The sequence below is a fragment of the Battus philenor genome, unplaced genomic scaffold (assembly GCF_028537555.1).
Source record: "Battus philenor isolate CCGP_79_NKW_IND1 unplaced genomic scaffold, ilBatPhil1.0.hap1 SCAF_21, whole genome shotgun sequence".
Classification (NCBI taxonomy): domain Eukaryota; kingdom Metazoa; phylum Arthropoda; class Insecta; order Lepidoptera; family Papilionidae; genus Battus; species Battus philenor.
Window position 1 is genome coordinate 717,174 of NW_027181684.1, and position 25,286 is coordinate 742,459.

Consider the following 25,286-nt stretch of genomic DNA (forward strand, 5'->3'; position numbering starts at 1 on the left):
GACTGTCCTGTCCGCGGCGGCAACATGTGCGCCCTAGCACATGCACACGCAAGCCCACTGTAATAAACTCTCGCTCCGACGCGCCTACCTTTGTGTAGTGGTCGTGTGAACAATAAAATAGGATTTTCTCAATTGCATCCGTTTATTTCATTTCACCACCACACATCAAATGCAAATGCAATTACATATATACATAGACTATTTACAATGGTATACTGATTACAATTGATCTGAACATAATAGCGAATATCTCACTGATGCTGTTCTAATTCTGCCCTGAATTATTATGAGAGAATATATTGCGGTATAATCACGTGAGCTCTACAAACAGTTTTAATTATCCATATATGCTATTGGAAATTGCGAACTTTGCTATGCTGGGGAGTGTAATCATGCTGGTGCTCCAGCTTAAGCTTGAGGTCCTTGACAGTGTAACGGAAGGACGACACTTCATCATCTGCTGGCAGTTTGCAGACGGGTTCTGCGTCCATAGAACAGCGCGCAATCATCCGTCGGTATCTTGATATAGTGAACCAGCACACCGCTCTGCGGTGTGGTCTCGAACCTTCGGGGAGGGGGGGCATATGACTCCAGCTGGAGAGTCACTCGGCTTCATAGTTGCCTGGACTAAAGTACTTTGTCTACTGCATGAGTGGTTGGCACTGGTCATTGGTGTTGGATTCGTAGTGACTATTTGGTTAACTCCAGATGTTAGACAAGTTCGTTTGCCTGGTTTGGTCTGTAACTGGACGTCACGCGTTGTGGGTGGTCGCCTTCACTGGCGAACAGGCCACATGGTGGGTGTGTTGCAACGGTATGTTGCAGCTTGGATACATGCAGCTCAGGTATATATGCTGGATACTATCCACTGCAGCCGTGTGTAGTTTAAGCTGAATCCCGTGATGAAAATCGGGAATTGAGTGTGTCAACAACTCAGGTAACATATCCAGACAATAAGAGAGTCTGGTGTCCCGGATGAGGATTGAATCGTTGGTGCGTTCTTGGTGACGTGCAGGAAGTGAGTGTGCCTTACTCCATCACCTACTTATAGAGTGAGGCAATGCGTTCACACGTGTAGCACTAACCTTAAAGAGTACTGTTATCAAAGATGGTGAAAGCAAGACGGGTTCTATTATATATATAGAAGGTGTGTTCCACAGACGTTAGCGTCCGTGCCTTTAATTTTACATTTACGTTTGATATTTCCGATTTTTTCGCCCCTTTTTTACAAATATATATATGCATATATATATATATATATATATATATATATATATATAAATAAATAATATATATATATATATATTTGTGTGTGTACAATGTTTCAATCTCTTAATTTTTTCTCTTAATTAATGCGAATTACACAACTGCTACCGTTAAATCACTCAACACGTTCTTCACCCCATCATCTCCATACTCGCATTGTTTGCCGCATACGCATTCATCAGCGGGCTGGCAGGCGGTGCACTTTGTTGCACGACTACCACTGCATGTGCGGAAGTGGCTAAATATTGGTCCTTTACTTAGGATGGACTTCTGCAAAATAACGCCTGATTCCATTAAATAATTATAATGATTTTTAAAAAAATCATTAATGTCTTCTTGTTCGTTCGACCACTTCACCATCCCTACTCCATATTGCCATTGAGTTATGCGCCAGCGTCTGTGCGGTTGCCGTATTCACATCGATGAACCTTGCGATCGCATCTTGGGTCTCGTCCGTGCAATACACGCGCGAGTTCGTGTGACGTGATATTGCTACCACCGCACGGACATTGTTATACAGCCCGATGGTGTCTGTTGTTCGAAAAACAGTAAGAATGGATTTTAAACTTCCACACTGTTTCTGGTCAATCTCAACATAAAACTATTCTGTAGTTTTCTGTTAGTATCAAAATATAATCACCATTTTTAATACCATACTAACTATAATTGAAATACAAAAGTGAAGAACAAGAAATGAAACAATTATTATTGTACCTAATACCATGAATCTATTTCTATGAAACTATTACATTAATCCCTTGTTATAAAATCAACGTATAAGTTCTGACCGGGCCCTATGAGCAATCCGTATTTCTGGAATCCGATTTTTGATGGCAATTCGGCGTTCTTTTTCGGCAATATCTTGTAATTTAATAACACATGAGCAAGAACGAAAGTCATTGTCTGTATCGCAAGATGCCTAGCTGAAAGGAAAAATTAACATTTAGTAATATTTAATATATTAGTGTTCTATATGTGTAAATTTATACATAAACATCTAAAAATATATAAATAAAAGAAACACTATGTAGTTTGTAATACTACTCCGCTAGCTCAATGACCCAAAGTGGGTCTTGGCCTCCGAAGCGAGAGACTTCCACTTTCCTCTATCTTGCGCCATCGTCTGCCATTGGTTGACATTCAATTCGCGCAAGTCTGCCTCAACGCGATCGATCCAGCGATACCTGGGTCTACCCACTGGTCTTCGACCCCTCGGTTTTTCCAGGTACGCTACCTTCACGCTCCGATCTGATCCCATTCGCTCCAAGTGACCAAGTGACCAGTTTGTAATACAGTAAAAATTTTATAAAACTTGACTGTACACATCTCAAGTGGCGTGAATTTGTGGAAGCGCGCTATTGACTTAGTGAACCTTTGTTTATAACAGACATTTTCAATGCACCTGCTTGCCGCAGGACGAAGATTCATTACCAGGGAGAACGATCCTGGCTGATCGTGTTCACAATCTACGTGACGTCTTACACGCCGGCGCTAATATTTATTTTCACTATAAATTTTTATCTCGGTATTTCAAATTTTACCTCGGGGCATTATTAAATTGACACCACAATCTTTGTATCGTCTCGTACCCCGATAGGATTTTATTATTAAAAAGCCTATAGTCATTGAAGTCGATTCCGCTCGTGCATCGCACCAGTAGGAACGAATTCTACCTTAGTAGGAAAGATGCGCTGATAGTCCAGCGCTCCCCGTGCCGACCTGCTGCCGCCTGACCAGTCTCGGGAAACCGTGTGGCTTCCTACCACCACCATCAGGGGAGTACCGATCTATAGTCCAAAATCAGTCCAGGCTTTCTGCCCACTATCCTCTTTTTTTAAATATTTTCCGAATTCACTGGTTTTTTTTTTACCTCATCATACTAAGAGCAGCGAACCAGTACAAGATCTTTTTAACAAAGAAAGGGACTAATATATAGCTACTTCCGCTATGCAGCAATTTCACATTCACTCTACACGTGTTTCACCCCTCCACGGGGCATCCACAGGAGATGTTACACCGACCATTGCCAAACACTAAATCACTCGGTAGAGTAGATTAACAGTGGTAGTTGTGTTTCGCACTGTTTACCGCACGCGCATTTATCAGCGGTCTGGCGGGCGGTGCACTTCATTGCACGACTACTGCTGCATAGCGGAAGCTAACTGGACTAACTATGTCTGAGATGATGTTCAACAAAACATGGTAACTCACCAATACAACTCCTTACTCCTTCTCCGAATGGAAGATAGGTAAAAGGTTTCATTCTTTTCTCGTTATCTGGTAAAAATCTATCCGGATCGAATTTATTAGGGTCTTTGTAATAATCGGGATCGAAGTGTATTCCAACTGCATTTACGTACACTGGTGTTCCAGCAGCTATAGTTAGATTATCGTCAATCTTATAATCCTTGGCGGCAATCCTGTCTAACCATCCCATCGATGAATATTTTCGGAGGGTCTCTGAAATTTGAAAAATTTTCAGGATAGGTGATATACATTAGCACAATTGTCAGCATAATGCTTTTACACCTCTTTCCCATCACCCTTCATCTAAAATTATATTATATTATATTATATTATATTATATTATATTATATTATATTATATTATATTATATTATATTATATTATATTATATTATATTATATTATATTATATTATATTATATTATATTATATTATATTATATTATATTATATTATATTATATTATATTATATTATATTATAAAAAAACAAACCTTTAACAACGCAGTTCAGATAAGTAGCCGTTTTAAGAATGTCCATGTCGAAATCATTATCTTCGATCGATTGTTTAATTTTTACAATTTCATGGTATACTTTCTCCTACAAAAATTATGTTAAAATAAATGTATTAGAAAATATCTTAGGTAACGCAAGCCGTGAGGTAGCAGGGGTGTTCCTCTATCAGCCTTCGACCATCGTTCGATCTGCGCAAGCAAGAGAGGGGTAGGTTGTCGCTGTCCGAGTGTCTTTTTAAATCATTTAACCCGTGTTTACTAAAATATGGCGGTAAAGGTATCCCCAACCTATATTAAAAGGCAACTAAAAGAGAAACTACTGGCACAGTAAAATTTAATTTCACAAAACAGCAACCGTTGAATTCCAGCCGGCTCTTCTCGGCAGAACGGTATTTCAACCCAGTGGTACGTCATCAACATTATCATCTTTTGTTAATCATCATCATTATTATTTCAGTCACAGGACTTCCACTGCTAGGTATATGCCACCACCATAGAATTTCAATAAGACCTGATAGAAGCGTTTTGAGTCCATTATCTTTCCGTGACGTAAAATAAAAATGTAAAATGAAAAAATGTAATAAGAAAAGAGGAAAGAATGATAGATGAACAGAGCAAAAGGGTAAGAAAGTAGAAATGTAGCACGAAAGATAGATAATAGACCGAAAGAGAAAGTAAAATATGAAAGAAGAGAGAGAAAATAAAAAATCATGTGAAAAATTAAATTGCAAATAAAGTCCCTGTCCCACCATAAATAGGGGTACGAGAGGCCCCCAATAGCGGGGGTCATAAAAAAAAGAACCTAAAATTAAACTAAAGAATACAATATAGATTAAAAAAGTAAATATCACCTGTAAGTCTGGCTGGAATGCTAATTCATATACACAAAATGCTAATGCAGTTCCAGTTGCATCGAATCCGCCTTGAAGAAACGCAGCCGCTTGTGCGATCAGTACCTTCTCTGGTAAATCTAGATTTAAACATAAAATTTCATAATCATATTTCAATAGAGTCCTTTAACAGTAAATTCCTTCCGAGTCGGCTCCGAATGCTGAATAGGCAATAAAATCTGCTATCAAAGTTTCTAAGAATATGTAGAAAAATTGTGATAAACGTAATAAAAACAAATGAGAGTCAATAATCTGAGAAAAACGTAGATGAAATAAAACGAATAAAGGCAAAATAATAAGTATGTAAATAAATTATGTAAAAAAAACTGGGAAAGGAGGTGATGCATGAAAGGCATCGGAAAAGAGGGGAAATGGAATGAAAGGGCAAGACAGATGAAATATAGAATGTAAGGAAAGAATGAAAGATCTTAACCCTTAATAACCTAGATTTTCAATTTTGATACCAATCTTTTAAACCGAATGTTCACATTACTATTAGTTTTAGTATTTTACTGTTGTATAATATTCTTTCCAACGAGATTTAAAAAAATATCTATTTTACCCTTCATCTAGACCCTCAAGCAAACACAGTAATATTAAAAAAAATCACTTTAGTAAATCAGGCTACTAAGGGTTAAGATGCATGGAAGAAGTGAGCAAAAATAAAAATATTATTGATTAAATTATAAAAAAGAAATATAATGTCTTTAGCCCATAAATAAGTTAGGGGTACGAGAAGCCTCCAATAGCGGAGGCCGTAAATAGATAAAAAAGTAAATTCTTCGGGAGTTTCTATTACTCCTTCAAAAGTACCACAGATAAGGAATTTATTTATTACAAAATAAAGTTAGACTACATTCACACACTCATTAAGTTTTGTTAATTATATATATATATATATATATATATATATATATATATATATACACACATATATATATATGTATATATATATATATATATAGACCTTGGATAAGCCACTAGCTGAGAAAATGATACATATATATATTTACATATATAAATATATGTGTGTGTGTATCTTTTTCTCAGCTAGAGGATAGTCAAGAGGATTTTTTAACCCAACAGCCATCATTTATAAAATGTGATCTGAATAATATCATGGAAAACAATATAATTAAATATCTAATATCACTTCACCTTCTTTATTCATGTCGCTTTCTTGTTTTATCTTTCGCAAAGCATCAAATATGTCTTTTCCCTCGTCAATATTCACATCGTAACCGCCACGTTGTGCCAATATCTTCTGATATACTTCCTTCAAATAACTGGTCGCGCGTTTTGGGAACATGGTGAACCTGAATGTTTTAAATATTATCAACAAAGTTTACAATATTCACAATCATTAGGAACTAGATGGCTTGTTCGGGTATCATCAGAAATTCAAGGTAAGATGCTAAGTCGCTGCCAACTTTTAAAAAGATGATAAGAGAGCAGTTCTATTGACTCTAAAATAGAATTTCGTGTAGCATTTGTTATTTATTAGTATTTAGATAATACCTTTTCCATGTGAAATATATGCAAAAAAATATTTTTAATTTTCAATTTAAAAATAAGGTTTGATCGTAGAGGGGTGAAAATTTAGGGTTGTATGTATTTTTGTATGTTGTATCATAAAAAAATAAAAACAAAAAATTTCGTCAAAAAAATAAAAAAAAATTTAAGGGTGAACAACCCTTATCACTTAGGGGTATGAAAAATAGATAGTAGCCGATTCTCAGACCTACTAAATACGCATATAAAATTTGGTAAAAATCGGTCAAGCCGTTTCAGAGGAGTTCAAGTTCGAACACTGTGACACGAGAATTTTATATATTAGATGTGTAGTATGAATAGTAATGAATGTATTTGTATGTATGTATATGTGTATATATGTGTACAAACTGCACTCTCCTTCACGTCTCTCATCTCCAACCAAAGGTTATCTGTAAGAGAACGCCTCGAGAAATAACATTACCTCTTATATTATCTACATTATTTTGTTACATTTCTTTTCCGTTTTTTATTTCTTATATATAGTTTTGGTGTACCATAATAAATAATTCAGCGGTAAAATACCTAAATAAAAATTCAATTTCATATTTATAACTCAAATTAAAATTCAAATTCAAAAGTCACATTCAAATTCATTATTTAAATTTAACATTCAAAATTCATCATCGTATTAAAAATTCAATTCACATTCAAATTCTAATTCATAATACTAATACTCATTCAAAATTCAAATTCAGAATTCTTATCCAAAGTTCATTATTCAAATTCAAAATTCGAATCTAACATTCGAATTCAAAACAACTTTATTTAAGTAGGCATTTACATGCACTTTTGAAACGTCGATTACTTTAACATTATAATCAATAAGCTACCACCGACTCGAAATGTTAAACTGCATAAAAGCAAGTCAACAGCTGTACAGATTTTTTAAAATTCGAAGGGGCTGACATACACGTCTTCCCACTTGTGGGTTGAGATCCTGTTCTGCGTTTGATAGTCCAAGATCTCCACTTCAGATATCACACCCTAGCGGTCTTCAGTTCAATATTAAATTTAAAAAAAACATACTGTATTTCTGAGTGATGAAAGATTTTTAACAAACAATTATGATTTAACAGATTCATAGTACATTTGCCCCTACCTAACATACACACAATACACACACAAATTTTAATTTTGATTGACATCAAATGTTTGATAACTAAAGACATTTGATTAGTTACCTATATGTTATCCTTCACTTCCCACCTTCATCATCAATCCAGCCTTAAAAACAACCTTAACCGTGTCGCCTGTCTGCACTTTTTTTATTAGGGACCTAATGTACAACCTTTTGTCTTTGATACAGAAGTACTGCTTTTACTTAATCTTCGTTTTTTACTATCTCACTTTTATAGTTCTTAGTATCTCTATCTCATTCTTCTTTTATACGTCGCAATATCTTCTATTCTTTTACCTTTCATTTCTCGTCTTTCACCCTTTACCGTTCTTCCTCCATTGCTTCTTTACAGTTTTCAATGTATGTATTTATTTATTTTGCATTTTGTTGCATTCTAATTTATTATTTTTATTGTTTAACTTATCATCCTGCCCACAGGTGGACATATTAGACTGCGCTTGCAGATCTATGGTCTCCACCCCAAAATCTTAAATCCCCAAGACCATCTGTTCTGCCATTTCAACTTGCCAACCCGCTGGACTATATCCACTAACTTAGTTCGTTAAGGGATCTCCTAATGCAGATAGAAAGCAATTCATACCCGAAGACGTCAACCAGTTCAGGAATGAAAAAGATGCAGCACCATCCAAAGCCGCGGAACAAGCTGAACTTCATGAAGTCCTTGGTGACGGTTCTGAGTGGACTCTCCCCGGTGAGGGTCGCATCGCTGTTCACGCCGAATGATAAGTTGCCAATGACGTCAGTGGAGAAATCAGTGAACATCATCTGTTGTAAACCATGTTAATCATTTCATTTAATCATCATCCGTTAGAACCCCACTACAAGGGATGGGCATCCCCCAAAGATCACCACGTTGACCTGTCGTGCGCTGCACGTATCCATCATCTTTCAGCTACCTTGACTATATATTATGAACGTTTTTTAGTTCATTCGCATTAAAATCTGCCGGATTAGACACTATATATCAAATTTAAATCGTATTTTTCACCGATAACATTGATATTAAAATATAAAGTCAAAACTTAGCTAATCATGATATAATATTCTTCATTATTAATCTATTTATTATGTTTTGTTATTCAGCAATTTGATCTCAATAATTTAAAAAAAAATTTAGTTTTGGGAATGCTGTTAAACGTTCTCAAAGAAGCTCACGTCACTTTTGCAACCGACGCATGTGCCGTCAGATTCTCTAATTGCCACCACAAGCTGGTAAAGGTAGTGGAGGTAGATCCCCCCCTAAATGCATTGACAATACAGCTAAGTTCGCTGAATGTTGGCAGCGCAGGAGCCGTCATCGTGGCGATCAGCCTTATATAGATGTAAGAAGAAACATTTAATGCAATCAGGCGTTACCTTGCGGAAGTCCATCCTAAGTAAGATAAGGCCCAATATTTAGCCACTTCCGCACTTGACTCTGTGTTTGGCACTAATCGGTGTAACATGACTCCTGAGGATACCCCGTGGAGGGGTGAAACACGTGTTGAGTGATTTGACGGTGGCGGTTGTGTAATTCGCATTGTTTGCCGCATGCGCATTTATCGGCGGGCTGGCGGGCGGTGCACTTTGTTGCACGACTACCACTGCATGTGCGGAAGTGCCTAAATATTGGTCCTTATCTTAAGTATGAAGAAACATCTTACTCTTATGTTCACTTGCTTGTATTTCTCCATGTCTATTTTTATTCGCTTCACGCATTGCTTACTCTTGGAGCTGATTTCTCCTTGAATATTTCTTAGTTTACCCGTCGTGAGCTCTGGAGAGAGACGCCTACGGATTGCACTCCAAAGGGGTTCCTGGATACATAAAATTTATTAATTTGTTTTACATAGATATTTCGACAGATATATGATATTTAAAATGTATGTTTATTTATTTCATTTAATTATTAAATATGTTTACTTATAAATGTACATAGCCTTGGCTAGTTACTGCCTTTCTTTGTTTTTTTTTTATATAGCCCCCGCTATCGGGGGCCTCTCGTACCCCCTATCTTTTGTGGGACAGGGACTTTACGGGCAAATTTATATTATTCACATAATTTTTTATTATTTACTTTCTCTTCTTTCATACTTCACATTGTCTTTCGGTGTATTCTTTCATGCCACAATTCTGCTGTCTTTCCCTTTTGCTCTGTATCACCTTTCATTCATTCCTCTTTTCTTTTTACATTTTCATAATTACATTGTTATTTTATATCACATTTTTATTACTTAAATTGTATAATTATTTTATATCACAGTACTGTATATTATTTTGCTTTTTATTTTGTCTCTATTTATCTATTTATTTGCAATATTTACGTCGCCTTTCTTTGTTACTTACTTAACTCTACATTAAAACCCTATGAATTAAAAAAAAAACATTTTTTTTTCAGCAAATGGATCTCCAGCAAGATATAGAGCATAGTTGCACAGACTTATTAAGACTAGGGGCTACTCGGGCAAATCATGAACTGATGGCGGGCCGACCGCTAGGAGTATAGATAATTAATTTTTTTGGGTTTTATTCTGGAATAGAATTCAATATTTTTCGAATGTACGAGAGTATTTATTTTGCTGTCGGCGGGCCACCAGCATTCGACCGGTGGGCCGCGGTCTGTGCATCCATGGTACAGAGCAGAGTTCCCCAAACTTTTTTGTGTCGTAGACCTCTTGCCATGTTTTTCCGTGTTTGGTCGACCCCCTACTTACCTGATATTGATTTCCTGTAAATTTCTAACTGTAGCGAAGTTTAGTGTTAAAACTTAAAGTAAAAACACATGTTAATTTAATAATCCTACAACTTACACAAATTTATAAACATATACAATTATTTTTTTACTTCATAGGTACTTTTATAAATAATGTAAATGTTTTGATGTTATAAGATAGTATGATGTAAGTAAATAGGTACTATCAGTGTATGTGTTGAAATCCACTATCGTGGACCCCCATTTCCATTTCATGGACCCCCAAATTTTTTTTCGCTGACGTAGACCCCTTGCAGGTTGTCATAGACCCTTAGGGGTCTATATAGACCACTTTGGGAATCACTGGTATAGAGTCTCCCCCAAAGTTACGCTACCGGTCTTACGCTCCCCTCATCCAGCTACTTCCAGTGAACTCTACTATCTTCACCGCGTCTACTGACTTGTGATCACCACTCGAAAACCTTCCAGCCCCTTAACACGTTCACTACGGGCCCAATTTTGAAGAACTTTCAGCTGGTGCGGCTGAGGTCGAATCAGCCTCAAGCTGAACTTCCTAGTAGTGCGGTTGAGGCCTTTTCTGCCTCATGTTTCAATCTTTTTTTTTACAATATTTAGTCAATGCTTCGCAGACATAAAGAAAGCTATATTTGTCTTTGTCATACCTAATACGGTTGAGTGTAAACAGCCGCCGCACTAGAGAGAAAACACGAGTTTTACGCGCCGCACCAGTGCAAAGTCTATCATGAGGCTGAATCGACCTCAAGCCGCAGTGAACGTGTTAAGCTGTCGGTTACACGAGTGATGCGCAGCTTTGATATTCGCGTATATTATATTCTCCCCATCCGTGATTATACAGACATCAGCGATCTAGACATCGCTGAAACCTAAATAAACTTGAACGCCTTCAAAACTACTGTATTCGTTTCATATTTGAACTCATATATAATTATGTTTCGTAATTTCGCGCTAAGATCAATTGGTTACCCATAAGGCTTCGTTAATTCTCACATCCTTTATCTACTAAATAATATCCTTTTCAATCCGCTCACTCCTTATCAAATCAGGTTTCAATTTTTTCATAATACACAAAGGAGAGTCTTTGATATCATCATAGAATCTGAAATTAAAAATGCCGGTGCGTTCTTCTAGAGCCAAATCTTTTACTACAGGCCGTTCGATTGTGGAATGATTTACCGCTGAATAAAAGACGTGCTAATTCACTACCTATTTTTAAGAAAATGGTTAATAAATATTTACTAGATCTATGATTATTTATCCGTTAATTTATTTCTTTTCCTTTCTTTATTTCTTTATTCGTTCTGTGGCACATTTATAATATATATATTTTACTATAATATGCATTATACATTATTTATTATAAATATATATGTTATGTACATATATATGTTTTGTACACGTTAACTACTCGTTCTTTATACTTCTACCTTTTTACATACTATGGTTATATGTATGAGATCACCTCGCTTGATAAGACCGTCTATTGTACTCTTTTGTTTATTATATTTACTACTTAAAAGTATCCTAGCGTGTACAATAAATAATATTAAGTAGATATAAAATAAATATATGAATATATATGTATATGAATGAATATATATGTACGAACGTACTTTAAGTGTAAATATGTTGGTGCCGGTGGGGTCGTTCTTCCCAGCGCTGGCGAACCTGTTCCTAAACAGCGCCGAATCCTTTACGAGAACTCGACGCGCGATTTCCGGCGAGTTGATGACCAGCGCTGGCCTCCAGAACAACCAGATGCCCACATAAGGTGTCTTGTAGCGGTCGTATACTTCACGAAACCATATAGCCTGTTCACAAAGATTTATTGTATCATTTGTATGTTATTATTAGTATGGTATATATAGGGATTTCACTTAAATATATGACAACACTTTTAGAAATTCACCAAAATGACAAGCGATGTTTAAGACAGTCCGGAAGGCTGGCAAAGAAATGCTTTTCTAACGTGCTTCACAGAGAGCTGCACATGTAGTATATATACATACATATATATATATATATATGTGTGTGTAGGTATATACATGCATATACATATGTATGTATGTGTTATATTACTTAAATTACATTACAGAGAGAGTTAAGTAAATCGAGTCGGAAAGGCTATATATAATACTTTGATCAAGAAGTAAAGTCAATTTGTTCATAAAAACATAAAAAAATATTTATTCCTCCAAATCATTCTCATTCCCTCCAAAGCATCTCTGTTCGATAAAACACACTTTTGCCAACGATTTTTCAAGTCTTTGAAATAGTCGAAATAGTCTTTTGCCGGTATAACATGTAAGACATTTGATTCTATTTTTATCTCCTCAATTGCTTCAAAATGACGTCCTCGCATTAGCAAGAAAAGAACCAATATTTAGCCACTTCTGCTTCCACTTCCAGCTGAGCGTGCTGGCGGGCGGTGCTATTGTTGCACGACTACCACTGCATGTGCGGAAGTGGCTAAAAATTGGTCCTTTTCTTACTTAGGATGGACTTCCGCAAGGTAACGCCTGATTCCATTAAATATGTCCTCGCGTTAGCCTTGTGAGTTTGTTGAAAAACCGAAAATCGCATTAAGCCCAATAAGGCCACCGTATTCGGTGTTTACGGAACGATAAGTTTCAAGTTTTTGGCATAAAGATACCGAAGAACTAATGCAGTGTGACATCGACCAATCGAGAATTGATGCGTTTTAAACACAAAACATCCTTCAAAATGGTTTGAGCTGAACCAAATGATATTCCAACACTTTCAAGCACCAAATCTTCGTCTGTTTTTACTAACGATTGCAACTTACTTTTTGGTCACAGTAGTATTATTATTAAAAGTATTATTTTTAGTATGTAAAGATATGATTTTTGTTATTGAGTCTGTTCATTTTTCATTGCCGTTGTCGTTATGTGGTGCTGTTGTCGTTATGTGGTGCTGTTGTGTCGTTATGTGGTGCTGTCTTCGTTATCCTTGTCGTAATGTCTATGTCGATGTTGTCTGTCCATCTTTATGTTGGACTATCCAACAATTTTAAGTTATTCACTCTACCCCGGACATGAAGTCCATCTATCTTTTGTATTTTGTTTTTAAAATCAAATTTTCTATCAAGTTTGGCTGGTCAAACGTGAAGTTCCTGGAGAATGGAGATATTAACGCACAGCTGAATCTTCAATATTTTTTTAATCACCGACAAGTGTTTTTGTAAATCTATAGAGAAGGCTGATAAACACTTTTCATATGAAAATATTACCCTTTTTATAAAATCAAATCAACTTCAGCATACTTACAACGTTTTTTCTAAACAGAAAAGTCATGCTGCCCAGAAACGGATGCATTGGTCCATGCGGAACATTTCTTCTCTCCCAATATTTTCTCGTGTGATTCCATTTTCTGAACAGCCAAAACAATCCCAGACCAAGTAGACACGTAAATAAAATGAGAAACATCTGGAAAATATGGATATACAGAATGATTGGTTATGATTATCAAAGATTTAAAAGGGTCGGTGTGTATATCATTTGTCATCAAAAAGCTTCTACGCCTATTTTCGATCATTCTATATGTAAACACATTTAAAAAACTTTTAAGTTAAACGGTTTTTTTGATACCCATATTGCGGTGGTTGTAGAAAAATATGTACCTAGTCCGCCATATTGTAACGGCGTCCATCTTGAATTTTAAATTTTGACATAATCATCGTGTTTTACTAGTGTAGCCCTTTCATTTGATACCCATATTGAGGGGGTTAAGGAAAAATATGTAATCCGCCATTTTGTATCGGCGGCCATCTTAGATTTATAATGTTATTGATTTTATTATATTATATTATCATCTAAATTAAATGTGTGTACTAAATTTCAGATCAATCTGACAACGGGAAGATGCTTAAATTTCAATTTCTAATTTTGACCCAAATAAACAAATTCCGTACCGGTCGAACTAAATAAAACCGTTTAAAAATGATCAACCAAAATACTTAATTAAGGTTCATAGATTACCACTGTAAGGTGTAAGTGGTGTGTAATTGCGTCTTCTCCAAAGATATCTATGGGGGGATATACAATATTTAATGGAATCAGGCGTTACCTTGCGGAAGTCCATCCTAAGTAAGAAAAGGACCAATATTTAGCCACTCGTTGAGTGATTTGACGGTGGCAGTTGTGTAATTCGCATTGTTTGCCGCATACGCATTTATCAGCGGGCTGGCAGGCGGAGCACTTTGTTGCACGACTACCACTGCATGTGCGGAAGTGGCTAAATATTGGTCCTTTTCTTACTTAGGATATACAATAGGACGATGACGAACAAGAGGACGCTGCTAACCTCTTCAATTTTGTTTATGATCAGTGGTAATCCCATATAATTAATGCACAAAGTTTGAATTATTTAATATTGTATCCCGGGAAACAAAATCATGATCTATGATCGCAAGTCTAATGCCTCTACAGTCAAATAATGATTTCGAAGTACTCACCGTAATTTTGTATCTGCTTGTGAAATGATATGCGTATAATAATAGATAACAGTCAACCCTTTGAAATAATATACGATAATTTAAAATTAAAACAAGAATAATTGTCAATTTAATCTGTAAATAATCTATCGAACACAGTTAGACGAATGAAAGAAAGAATGGAGAAATGCGTTAATAAACACAAGATGTTTTGTTGTTTATTGTATTCGTGTATATCACGATGTAATTATAAAATAATTAAAAGTAACATAATACATGCATGTTCTCCAAGGTAAACCGCAATTGCATAAAAATATATATCTCGTTTGGCCTTTGGTATATCGCCTTTAAAAAAGGAAATATAACCTTATCGAAATTCCTTTTTTAAACAAAAATCTGATATCTGTATTTATAGTACGTTTTTTTATATCTACGTTTCTGTTTTTAAACCGGACTACCACTGCCTGCTTAAGTGGCTTTCACAATTACCACGTCAGTATACAGTGAAAGCGTAGCTTAAAACCTCTTTAAAGGTAACAAAACTCTAAAGCTCCCGATGGTGCCTCGATTTTTGTAGTTACATATCGATATTTCGGATAAAAACATCATATATATAGTTGACCTATAAATATTATGAGAAACATGCCAAAACTTGAACGAAAGTATGTATAAAACAAATCTTTGAGTCTACCTTCTCCCACTCAAATCCCTTCATAGCGAGTGCTACTCTCAACTCAAAGCAACATAGATCAAAGCCAAAACACGACGACCTTAAGACGTCATCTTAACTCCAAACTTATGGTTCCCACCATCCAACCACACACGCAGTAGACACTCACAACACTGCAAGCGCTAACAACACAGCATCAACAGCCGCTGCACCTACAATACCGCACACTACACCATGTTCTTAACAATAGACTATCACCCACCACATCACACGATCCGTATTGAAGAAGTTCCTCCCGCTTCTTAATCACAAACAGCGTGGGCGATCCGGAAACGGATCCGGATCTTTCCTTGGGTAGCCGAGTGGCCCACTCTGCCGTTCCAAGCCGCAAACACAACAATCACACTACACACCTCCACACAGATAGAGCGCCTTCTTACGTACGAGCGTCATCGTGCTATTGGAATGTTCCGCCCCCTAATTGCGAACAGCGTGGGCGATCCGGAAGAGAATCCGGATCCTTTCTTGGATCGCCGAGTGGATCACTCTGTCGTTTCAAGCCGCAAACAAAACAATCACACTACACATCTCTACACAGATAGAGCACCTTCTTACGTACGAGCGTCATCGTGCTACTGGAATGTTTTTCCCCTTAATTGCGAACAGCGTGGGCGATCCGGAAGAGGATCCGGATCCTTTCTTGGGTCGCCGAGTGGATCACTCTGCCGTTCCAAGCCGCAAACACAACAATCACACTACACACCTCTACACAGATAGAGCGCCTTCTTACATACGAGCGTCATCGTGCTACTGGAATGTTTCGCCCCTTAATTGTGAACAGGGTGGGCGATCCGGAAAAGAATCCGGATCCTTTCTTGAATCGCCGAGTGGATCACTCTGCCGTTCCAAGCCGCAAACACAACAATCACACTACACACCTCTACACAGATAGAGCGCCTTCTTACGTTCGAGCATCATCGTGCTACTGGAATGTCCCGCCCCTTAATTGCGAACAGCGAGGGCGATCCGGAAACGGATCCGGATCTTTCCTTGGGTAGCCGAGTGGCCCACTCTGCCGTTTCAAGCCGCAAACACAACAATCACACTACACACCTCTACACAGATAGAGCGCCTTCTTACATACGAGCGTCATCGTGCTACTGGAATGTTTCGCCCCTTAATTGTGAACAGGGTGGGCGATCCGGAAAAGAATCCGGATCCTTTCTTGAATCGCCGAGTGGATCACTCTGCCGTTCCAAGCCGCAAACACAACAATCACACTACACACCTCTACACAGATAGAGCGCCTTCTTACGTTCGAGCATCATCGTGCTACTGGAATGTCCCGCCCCTTAATTGCGAATAGCGAGGGCGATCCGGAAACGGATCCGGATCTTTCCTTGGGTAGCCGAGTGGCCCACTCTGCCGTTTCAAGCCGCAAACACAACAATCACACTACACACCTCTACACAGATAGAGCGCCTTCTTACATACGAGCGTCATCGTGCTACTGGAATGTTTCGCCCCTTAATTGTGAACAGGGTGGGCGATCCGGAAAAGAATCCGGATCCTTTCTTGAATCGCCGAGTGGATCACTCTGCCGTTCCAAGCCGCAAACACAACAATCACACTACACACCTCTACACAGATAGAGCGCCTTCTTACGTTCGAGCATCATCGTGCTACTGGAATGTCCCGCCCCTTAATTGCGAACAGCGAGGGCGATCCGGAAACGGATCCGGATCTTTCCTTGGGTAGCCGAGTGGCCCACTCTGCCGTTTCAAGCCGCAAACACAACAATCACACTACACACCTCTACACAGATAGAGCGCCTTCTTACATACGAGCGTCATCGTGCTACTGGAATGTCCCGCCCCTTAATTGCGAACAGCGAGGGCGATCCGGAAACGGATCCGGATCTTTCCTTGGGTAGCCGAGTGGCCCACTCTGCCGTTTCAAGCCGCAAACACAACAATCACACTACACACCTCTACACAGATAGAGCGCCTTCTTACATACGAGCGTCATCGTGCTACTGGAATGTTTCGCCCCTTAATTGTGAACAGGGTGGGCGATCCGGAAAAGAATCCGGATCCTTTCTTGAATCGCCGAGTGGATCACTCTGCCGTTCCAAGCCGCAAACACAACAATCACACTACACACCTCTACACAGATAGAGCGCCTTCTTACGTTCGAGCATCATCGTGCTACTGGAATGTCCCGCCCCTTAATTGCGAACAGCGAGGGCGATCCGGAAACGGATCCGGATCTTTCCTTGGGTAGCCGAGTGGCCCACTCTGCCGTTTCAAGCCGCAAACACAACAATCACACTACACAACTCTACACAGGTAGAGCTGCTTCTTTCGTGCAAACGTCATTGTGCTACTGGAATGTTCCGCCCCTTAATTGCGAACAGCGTAGGCGATCCGAATGCGGATCCGGATCTTTCCTTGGGTAGCCGAGTGGATCACTCTGCCGTTCCAAGCCGCAAACAAAACAATCACACTACACATCTCTACACAGGTAGAGCTGTTTCTGTCACGCAAGAGTCATCGTTTCACTGGAATGTTCTTTGGACTTCTTTCTTCTTCTTTGTTCACCGAACTCAGTTCCGATGAAGCTGTAAAAGCCACCGGGGTAACAGCATCAATATCTACTGAAATCATTTTATGTATTTGTATTTAGATGTCATCAACATTGAATAATAATTTAGTTTCTTTTTGCCTTTATAACAGTTGTAATTAATTATGCAAAAATAGATTAAAGAAGTAATTAACTGACTGTATATTTAATTAGAAAGTTCGCTCGACAAATGAACCACAAATAAATACAGCCTTTTACTGTATAACGAATATTGTAGAATCTTTCGAATTATAATTGCAGAGACATTTTGAACGTTGATAAATAGCATCACTGTAACGTTGCGCGCCGTTAGAGGTTTCATAATTAAACCGCAACATTTCGAACGTAGGCTTCGCTTGCATTTGATTTTATGTGAAAATATTTCATCCGTTGGTGAACACATTAATTCCGATATTTGCGGTGATACGTGATAAGTACACAACCAGAGTAATTTGTTCATACGTTCTTTTTATTCCCGTTGTCCTTACTTTATTTGGGGAAGGGATGTTACAATGCTCTTTCTCCTTTGTTTCCTCACAAATTCTTTGTCTCTTATCCTTACATTCTTTATGTTTTGTTCTTTTGATGATTCGTATCTTTACCATTTCGGTGATAGCTCACGGTATTAAAACGCGGTTTCGTCACTCAGGATATGATTTTTAAGCTGAATCGTTCAAAGAGACACAAAGAGCACATGGCTCAGGATTTCTCTAGAAGATTGATTCTAGTATGAGGAATGTAACGAACGTACTTTATTAAACACAAACCTATCTTTGTATATATATATATATATATATATATATATATATATATATATATATATATATATATATATATATGCGTGTGTGTGTGTGGTGTATATATATATATATATATATGTTTTGTCTATACGTACAGCTTAACTACCGCTTATTAATAATTCTACCGTTTCCATACTATGGTTGTCTGAAAGAAATTACTTTGTGTGATAAGACTGCTCATTGTACTTTTATCTTTACTATTATACAACAATACATATATATATATAAACAAAGAAAGGTTTGTGTTTAATAAAGTACATTCGCAATTATATCAAGTAAACACAATTATTTTGAAGAGAGATACGAACATATACCAAATTCTATTTAAATATCGAGATATGTATATTAAATCTTCAACGAATCCGGATCATAGAGCATTGTTGTTCTCAGCGGTAGACTTTCTATGGCTGAAAATATGATGATGATAGTGGTAGTAGTGGTGATGATGGCGATGACGGTGTAATAAAAATCATGATGATGGCGGCGGTGATGATGATGGTGATAATAACGATATTATGATGGTGGTGATCGTGGTGGCGGCCATGGTTGCGATTATGATTATATTGGTGGTGGTGATGATAATGATGGCGGTGTTGATTGTAGTGGTGGCTATTATGATGGTGGTTATTTTGATGGTGATGATGGTAGTGGTAACGGTCATGAGAATGGTGGTGGTGTTGGCGGTAGTAGCAATTATAATTATAGTGGTGATGGTGATAATGATTATGATCATGGTGCTGGTGGTGGTGGTGGAGGTGATGATGAAGATGTTGGTGGTGATGATGGCATCGTATGGAACAGTCATACGTCACTTCACAAAAAGATGTTACATTTCAGTATAATGAGATGTGTCATATAAAATAAGTCGCAATTGTAAATAAGGTACAAGCAAGATTTGTTCCACCAGTTCAGACGGTCATATTCAAATTTTTACTAACTCACGTTGATTTTAGATTTTATGTTTGTTAAAAAAACGTCTGTCAAAAAGACATTCTATACCAGAATTTATTTTATAAACATTTTATTAAAACTTTAATATATTTTTGTTCTGTCGTTCAACCTCTCACCCCTGTGGCAGCGTCTTCATTTACATAATAATTATTTTTAATTCCATACTCATGTTTCATCTTTCTCATTGTCTTTCATTATTTCCTCTAATTTTCTTCACAATGTTTCATTCTTTTCTACATCCTTCCATAAATCGCCTCAGCTCTTTGCACTGTCATCTAAGTTAAGAAACTATTTATATCTTTAATTTTAATCTTCTGTTCAATTTTGATCTGTACTAATTAATTTTTTGTGGTCATTTGAACAATATTTTAAAAAGTACTAGAGTCATTTCCAAGCTCTTTTAACAATAATAACTGTATTAATATGTAATTAACTTTTTAGCTATTTTTTTAAATGTACTTTTTTAAATATAAACATAAAGTTCGCTTATTCAACATTGGAACTTTTAACAGAACACTTATTGATCGTCAACTTATTATCTATTTATTTATATAATATATTTTATATATGACACTACTCTGTTTTGTAAATGTTATAGTTGTGAAGAAGAAGCAGTAACAAACTTAACAACACATCTTTTAATAAAGTTTAACAATACACATTTATACACATATTGTACAAAATCAAAATAATCAGGCGATATCACTACCAAGGATTCTTATCATTTAAATATTCGTTACATAGCTATACCTACTTATAAAATAGCTTGTTGGAATATGAAAAAACTTTCTTGTAACGACGGCAAAGTTAATAGTTATGGCCCCGGAGGGGGAGGGGAGTCAGGCCTAGGGTACGCCCCTGTCTCTTCTTTAATGCATTTACTCCTGTAACCAATTACCACGAATCTATTTATAAACACCAACTTAACCTCTTTTTTATAGATATTTCTTATATATTTGTTTTTAGGTAAAGTAAAATTATAAATGAAATTATCAATTCACGTCGAACGTGATCCATTGCCGCTACCGCAACGTTGCCAAAGTCGTTACTAGCTAACGCGACAGATAAGGTAGGTTGCTTTTTTATGGCCTCGCGTTCCCTATCTGCATTAACAACCTCCTCGGGTAATGGAAAAAATATCATCAGTAATAAGTATATCTAAAGTAAAACCTTATTGGCGGCTTTTAAAAAATATATCGTCAATTACGTAATTTCAGCATTAGAATGGTAATTACCCCCACCACAAGATCGTCTGCCCTTCTGGTGTGTGAATAGATTATCAATAAGATAAGTTAATTTACTACAATAACTTATATTTCGGTAGAGAAGCGACAATTGCGAAGAAAAAAAATTATTAAACTGAAAATTTTTTGGCCCAATAAGTTTCCTAACCTAAATAAATACATTTAAAAAACTTTTAAGTTAAACGGTTTTTTGATACCCATATTGTGGTGGTTGTGAAAAAATATGTACCTAGTCCGCCATATTGAAACGGTGTCCATCTTGAATTTTAAATTTTGACATAATCATCGTGTTTTACTAGTGTAGCCCTTTCATTTGATACCCATATTGAGGGGGTTAAAGAAAAATATGTAATCCGCCATTTTGTACCGGCGGCCATCTTAGATTTATAATTTTATTATATTGTATTGTCATCTAAATTAAATGTGTGCACCAAATTTCAGATCAAGCTGACAACGGGAAGGTGCATAAATTTCAATTTCTAATTTTGACCCAAACAAAACCCGTACGGGTCGAATTAAATAAAACCGTTTAAAAATGTTTTTTTGTTTCTTTTTTATGGTCCCAGCTATTGGGAGTCTCTCATACCCCTATCTTATTTTTGGGATAGAGATTTTTATTTTCATTTAATAATTTCTTCATTTAATTTTATTTTCGTTCTCCTTTCATACTCAGTTTCTTCTGTTTTTCACCTAAAACATGTTAGGGATGAACAAGAGATTCTCTAAAACGGAGGCAATGTAAAAAACCTAGGCAGTGATAGCACAGTGGTAGTGGACTGAGATTTGCGATCGTAGGTCGCAGCTTCGATATTCTGTTTACTATCTTATATAATTCAAACTTTTTGCATTAATTACTTATGCCACTGTTTACAGACAAATTTTCGGAGAAAGGGCATTAGCGTTCTCTGCATAAATACACCACTCTGCGATCGCCAACCTACCTATCAAGTGTGGCGATTATGGTATATATCCCCATAGATATCTTTAAGGGAGGTTTATACATTACTGTGGGTATAAAAGGTTAAAATGAACAATACTTTTTGAATGAATTTACAAAATAGATTCTAAGAATTATATTCGACCAACAGAGTAAATACGTCTTAAAATATAACGATGTAATTCCTGTCTTGTTTCGTCAGTGTTTCGTTATTTATATGACAAACATTACATTTGTTCGTCTATCCTTTATAATTACTTTTACAAAGTGTACACGAAATACATGTCAACCTAAAATGAATTCATACAATTAGCCGATTTAACGTGGCGGTCACGATGTACGTTTTTTTTGTCTCCTATATTACGAGATAAGATCCAAATTTAACATATTCTGTGACCTCTGCTAAATTTAATTTTTATTTTGAAACACATGTAAATTCCCTTCCATTACTAGAAAGGAATCTTTTTGCAATTATATTACAGATGATGTTATGTAAGATATTCATAATGAAAGGAAGAAAAAAAATTGAGAGCAAATAAGATGTAGTAACAGAAATTGTGAAGAACGAATATTTAATGGAATAGGGCGTTACCTCGCGGAAATACATCCTACGTAAGAAAAGGATCAATATTTAGCCACTACCACACATGTAGTGGTCAATGCCAATGTGCTCACTCTGTGTTTGGCACTAATCGGTGTAACATAAATCCTGAAGATGCCCCGTGGAGGGGTAAAACACGTGTTGAGTGATTTAAGGGTGGCAGTTGTGTAATTCGCATTGTTTGCCACATACGCATTTATCAGCGGGCTGGTGGGCGGTGCGATTTGTTGCACGACTACCACTGCATGTGCGGAAGTGGCTAAATATAGGTCATTTTCTTACTTGTGAAGAACGAGAATGGAGATCGAAAAACGATTGCAAATTAAGGTCAGGTCCCTTAGACCAAGAAAATTATAAAGGATACAAGGTATAAGGTCGGATAAAATAAAGTAAAAGTAAGAAATAATTGAGAAGAAATTAAAAAAATAGGAATTTTAAGTTATAATCTAAGCGTGATACCAAAGAATGTGGTGAAGGAAGAGAGGTGATGTGTGTAATTCATAATGAAAGGAAGATAATAAAAGAAAATGAGAGCAAAGAAGATGTAGTAACAGAAATTATGAAGAACGAAACTGGAGATCGAAAAACGATTGCAAAATAAAGTACCTGTCCTGAAAATTTAAACCACGGATAGGCAAATGAAGCAGGACGTGCATACACAAAGTGAAAATTACATCTAGGCATGGTCGTCGGAAGAGTCTGGAAGCATGCCGTTACCTAACGATCTAATTTGAAATACAGGAGACTTGTCAAGGAAGGGACATTTTCTTGATTGAAGCGATTGAATTGGTTGAAAATAAATAAGCATTGTAACTAGCGTAAATAATTAACTATGTACACAAAACATTGTGTTACAAAATGAGTTTTATTATTAACGTTATTAGTATCATTGTCAATAGAACTTATGTCATGTACAGTGTGAAACTAAGTTTAGTTACACTCACCGTTGAGTATATATTGCAGCGTGAACTAACCACGTACTATGGATCGCCGCACTCATACGTTGTGTAAAGTTTGAAAGTAAATTGTCTAACTAAATCATCACAAAGCGGATGCGATAGATATACTGCACCGGCAACAATGTGTCATAGTCATTAAATCGGTTTAGTCTGTGAGATAACGCGCCAATTGCATAAGTAGTGGGGGTGACCTTGTGAGGATCTATTATGGTAGACATACGTGACGGAAGTCGGGCAAAATGCGAATTATTTATGACCTCTGTATTTTGGGGATCCTCTCTTGCTTTCCCGCTGCAAGCTTGTCACTATTTACAATAAATTTTTTAAAAAATAAATTGTAATTTACATCCCTCATTTCTTTCTTAAGATCTTTCATTCATTCCTCTGTTGTCGTTCTCATTCTCTTCCATTGCTTTCCATACCTTGTTACCTTTTATATATCGCATCTCTTCCTTTGTCATACAATTCATGTTTGTTTCAGTTTTATTTTCTATCCATCATTTTATTAACCTTTCGGATCTACTATGGTAGACATACGTGACGGAAGTCGGGCAAAATGCGAATTATTTATGACCTCTGTTTTTTAAGGACCCTCTCTTGGTCTCCCGCTGCAAGCTTGTCACTATTTAAGATAATTTTTAAAAAAAAAATTGTAATTTCCATCTCACATGTCTTTCTTAAGATCTTTCATTCATTTCTCTGTTGTCGTTCTCATTCTCTTCCATTGCTTTCCATACCTTGTTACCTTTCATATATCGCCTCTCTTCCTTTGTCATACAATTCATGTTTGTTTCAGTTTTATTTTCTATCCATGATTTTATTAACCTTTCGGATCTACTATAGTAGACATACGTGACGGAAGTAGGAGAAAAATGCGAATTTTTAATGACCTCTGTTTTTAAGGACCCTCTCTTGCTCTCCCGCTGTAAGCTTGTCACTATTTACAATAAATTTTTCAAAAACTAAATTGTAATTTCCATCTCTCATTTCCTTTTTAAAATCTTTCATTCATTTCTCTGTTGTCGTTTTCATTCTCATCCATTGCTTTCTATACCTTGTTACCTTTCATATATCGCCTCTCTTCCTTTATCATACAATTCATGTTTGTTTAGGTTTTATTTTCTATCCATCATTTTATTAACCTTTAGGATCTATTATGGTAGACATAAGTGACGGAAGTCGAGCAAAATGCGAATTTTTTATGACCTCTGTTTTTAAGGACCCTCTCTTGCTCTCCCGCTGTGAGCTTGTCACTGTTTACAATAAATTTTTCAAAAAATAAATTGTAATTTACATCACTCATTTCTTTCTTAAGATCTTTCATTCATTTCTCTGTTGTCGTTCTCATTCTCTTCCATTGCTTTCCATACCTTGTTACCTTTTATACATCGCATCTCGTCCTTTGTCATACAATTCATGTTTGTTTCAGTTTTATTTTCTATCCATCATTCTATTAACCTTTACAATTTTATATTTCTTTATCACAATTTTAATCACGGTTTTTTTATATATTTGTACACAATATTTATCTCTTATACTGACCTTCTTATACTTGTAACTGTTTCGATTACCCTCCCACATTGCTCCAGAATGTTCTTTCGTTCCTCCTTTTGGATGATTAGCAAGACAATGTTACTTTTCTCTATCCTATTGTGCAATCGACACTGACAATCAATTCGCGGTCAAAGGCGATTTGAACTTCATCAATTTTCCTAACTATGGAACATTACGGT

At 36.6% G+C, this 25,286-nt stretch overlaps 1 protein-coding gene and 1 long non-coding RNA gene across 2 annotated transcripts; both read right to left on the bottom strand.

Moving 5' to 3' along the window:
• Positions 1 to 1,897: 1,897 nt before the first annotated feature.
• On the bottom strand, positions 1,898 to 10,216 carry LOC137923448 (cytochrome P450 6k1-like). Its single transcript, XM_068766707.1, has 8 exons — positions 10,166 to 10,216; positions 9,250 to 9,402; positions 8,187 to 8,371; positions 6,073 to 6,230; positions 4,876 to 4,994; positions 4,004 to 4,109; positions 3,474 to 3,726; positions 1,898 to 2,185 (listed from the first exon to the last, which is right to left on the bottom strand). Exons 1-8 carry the CDS (start codon positions 10,214 to 10,216, stop codon positions 2,017 to 2,019), a joined length of 1,194 nt encoding a protein of 397 aa, XP_068622808.1. The 3' UTR covers positions 1,898 to 2,016.
• Positions 10,217 to 12,037: 1,821 nt separating this feature from the next.
• LOC137923359 (uncharacterized) lies at positions 12,038 to 23,639 on the bottom strand. The gene is made up of 3 exons (XR_011107553.1): positions 23,539 to 23,639; positions 13,604 to 13,762; positions 12,038 to 12,127 (listed from the first exon to the last, which is right to left on the bottom strand). It is a non-coding gene; the product is annotated as an uncharacterized lncRNA (long non-coding RNA).
• Positions 23,640 to 25,286: the final 1,647 nt, after the last annotated feature.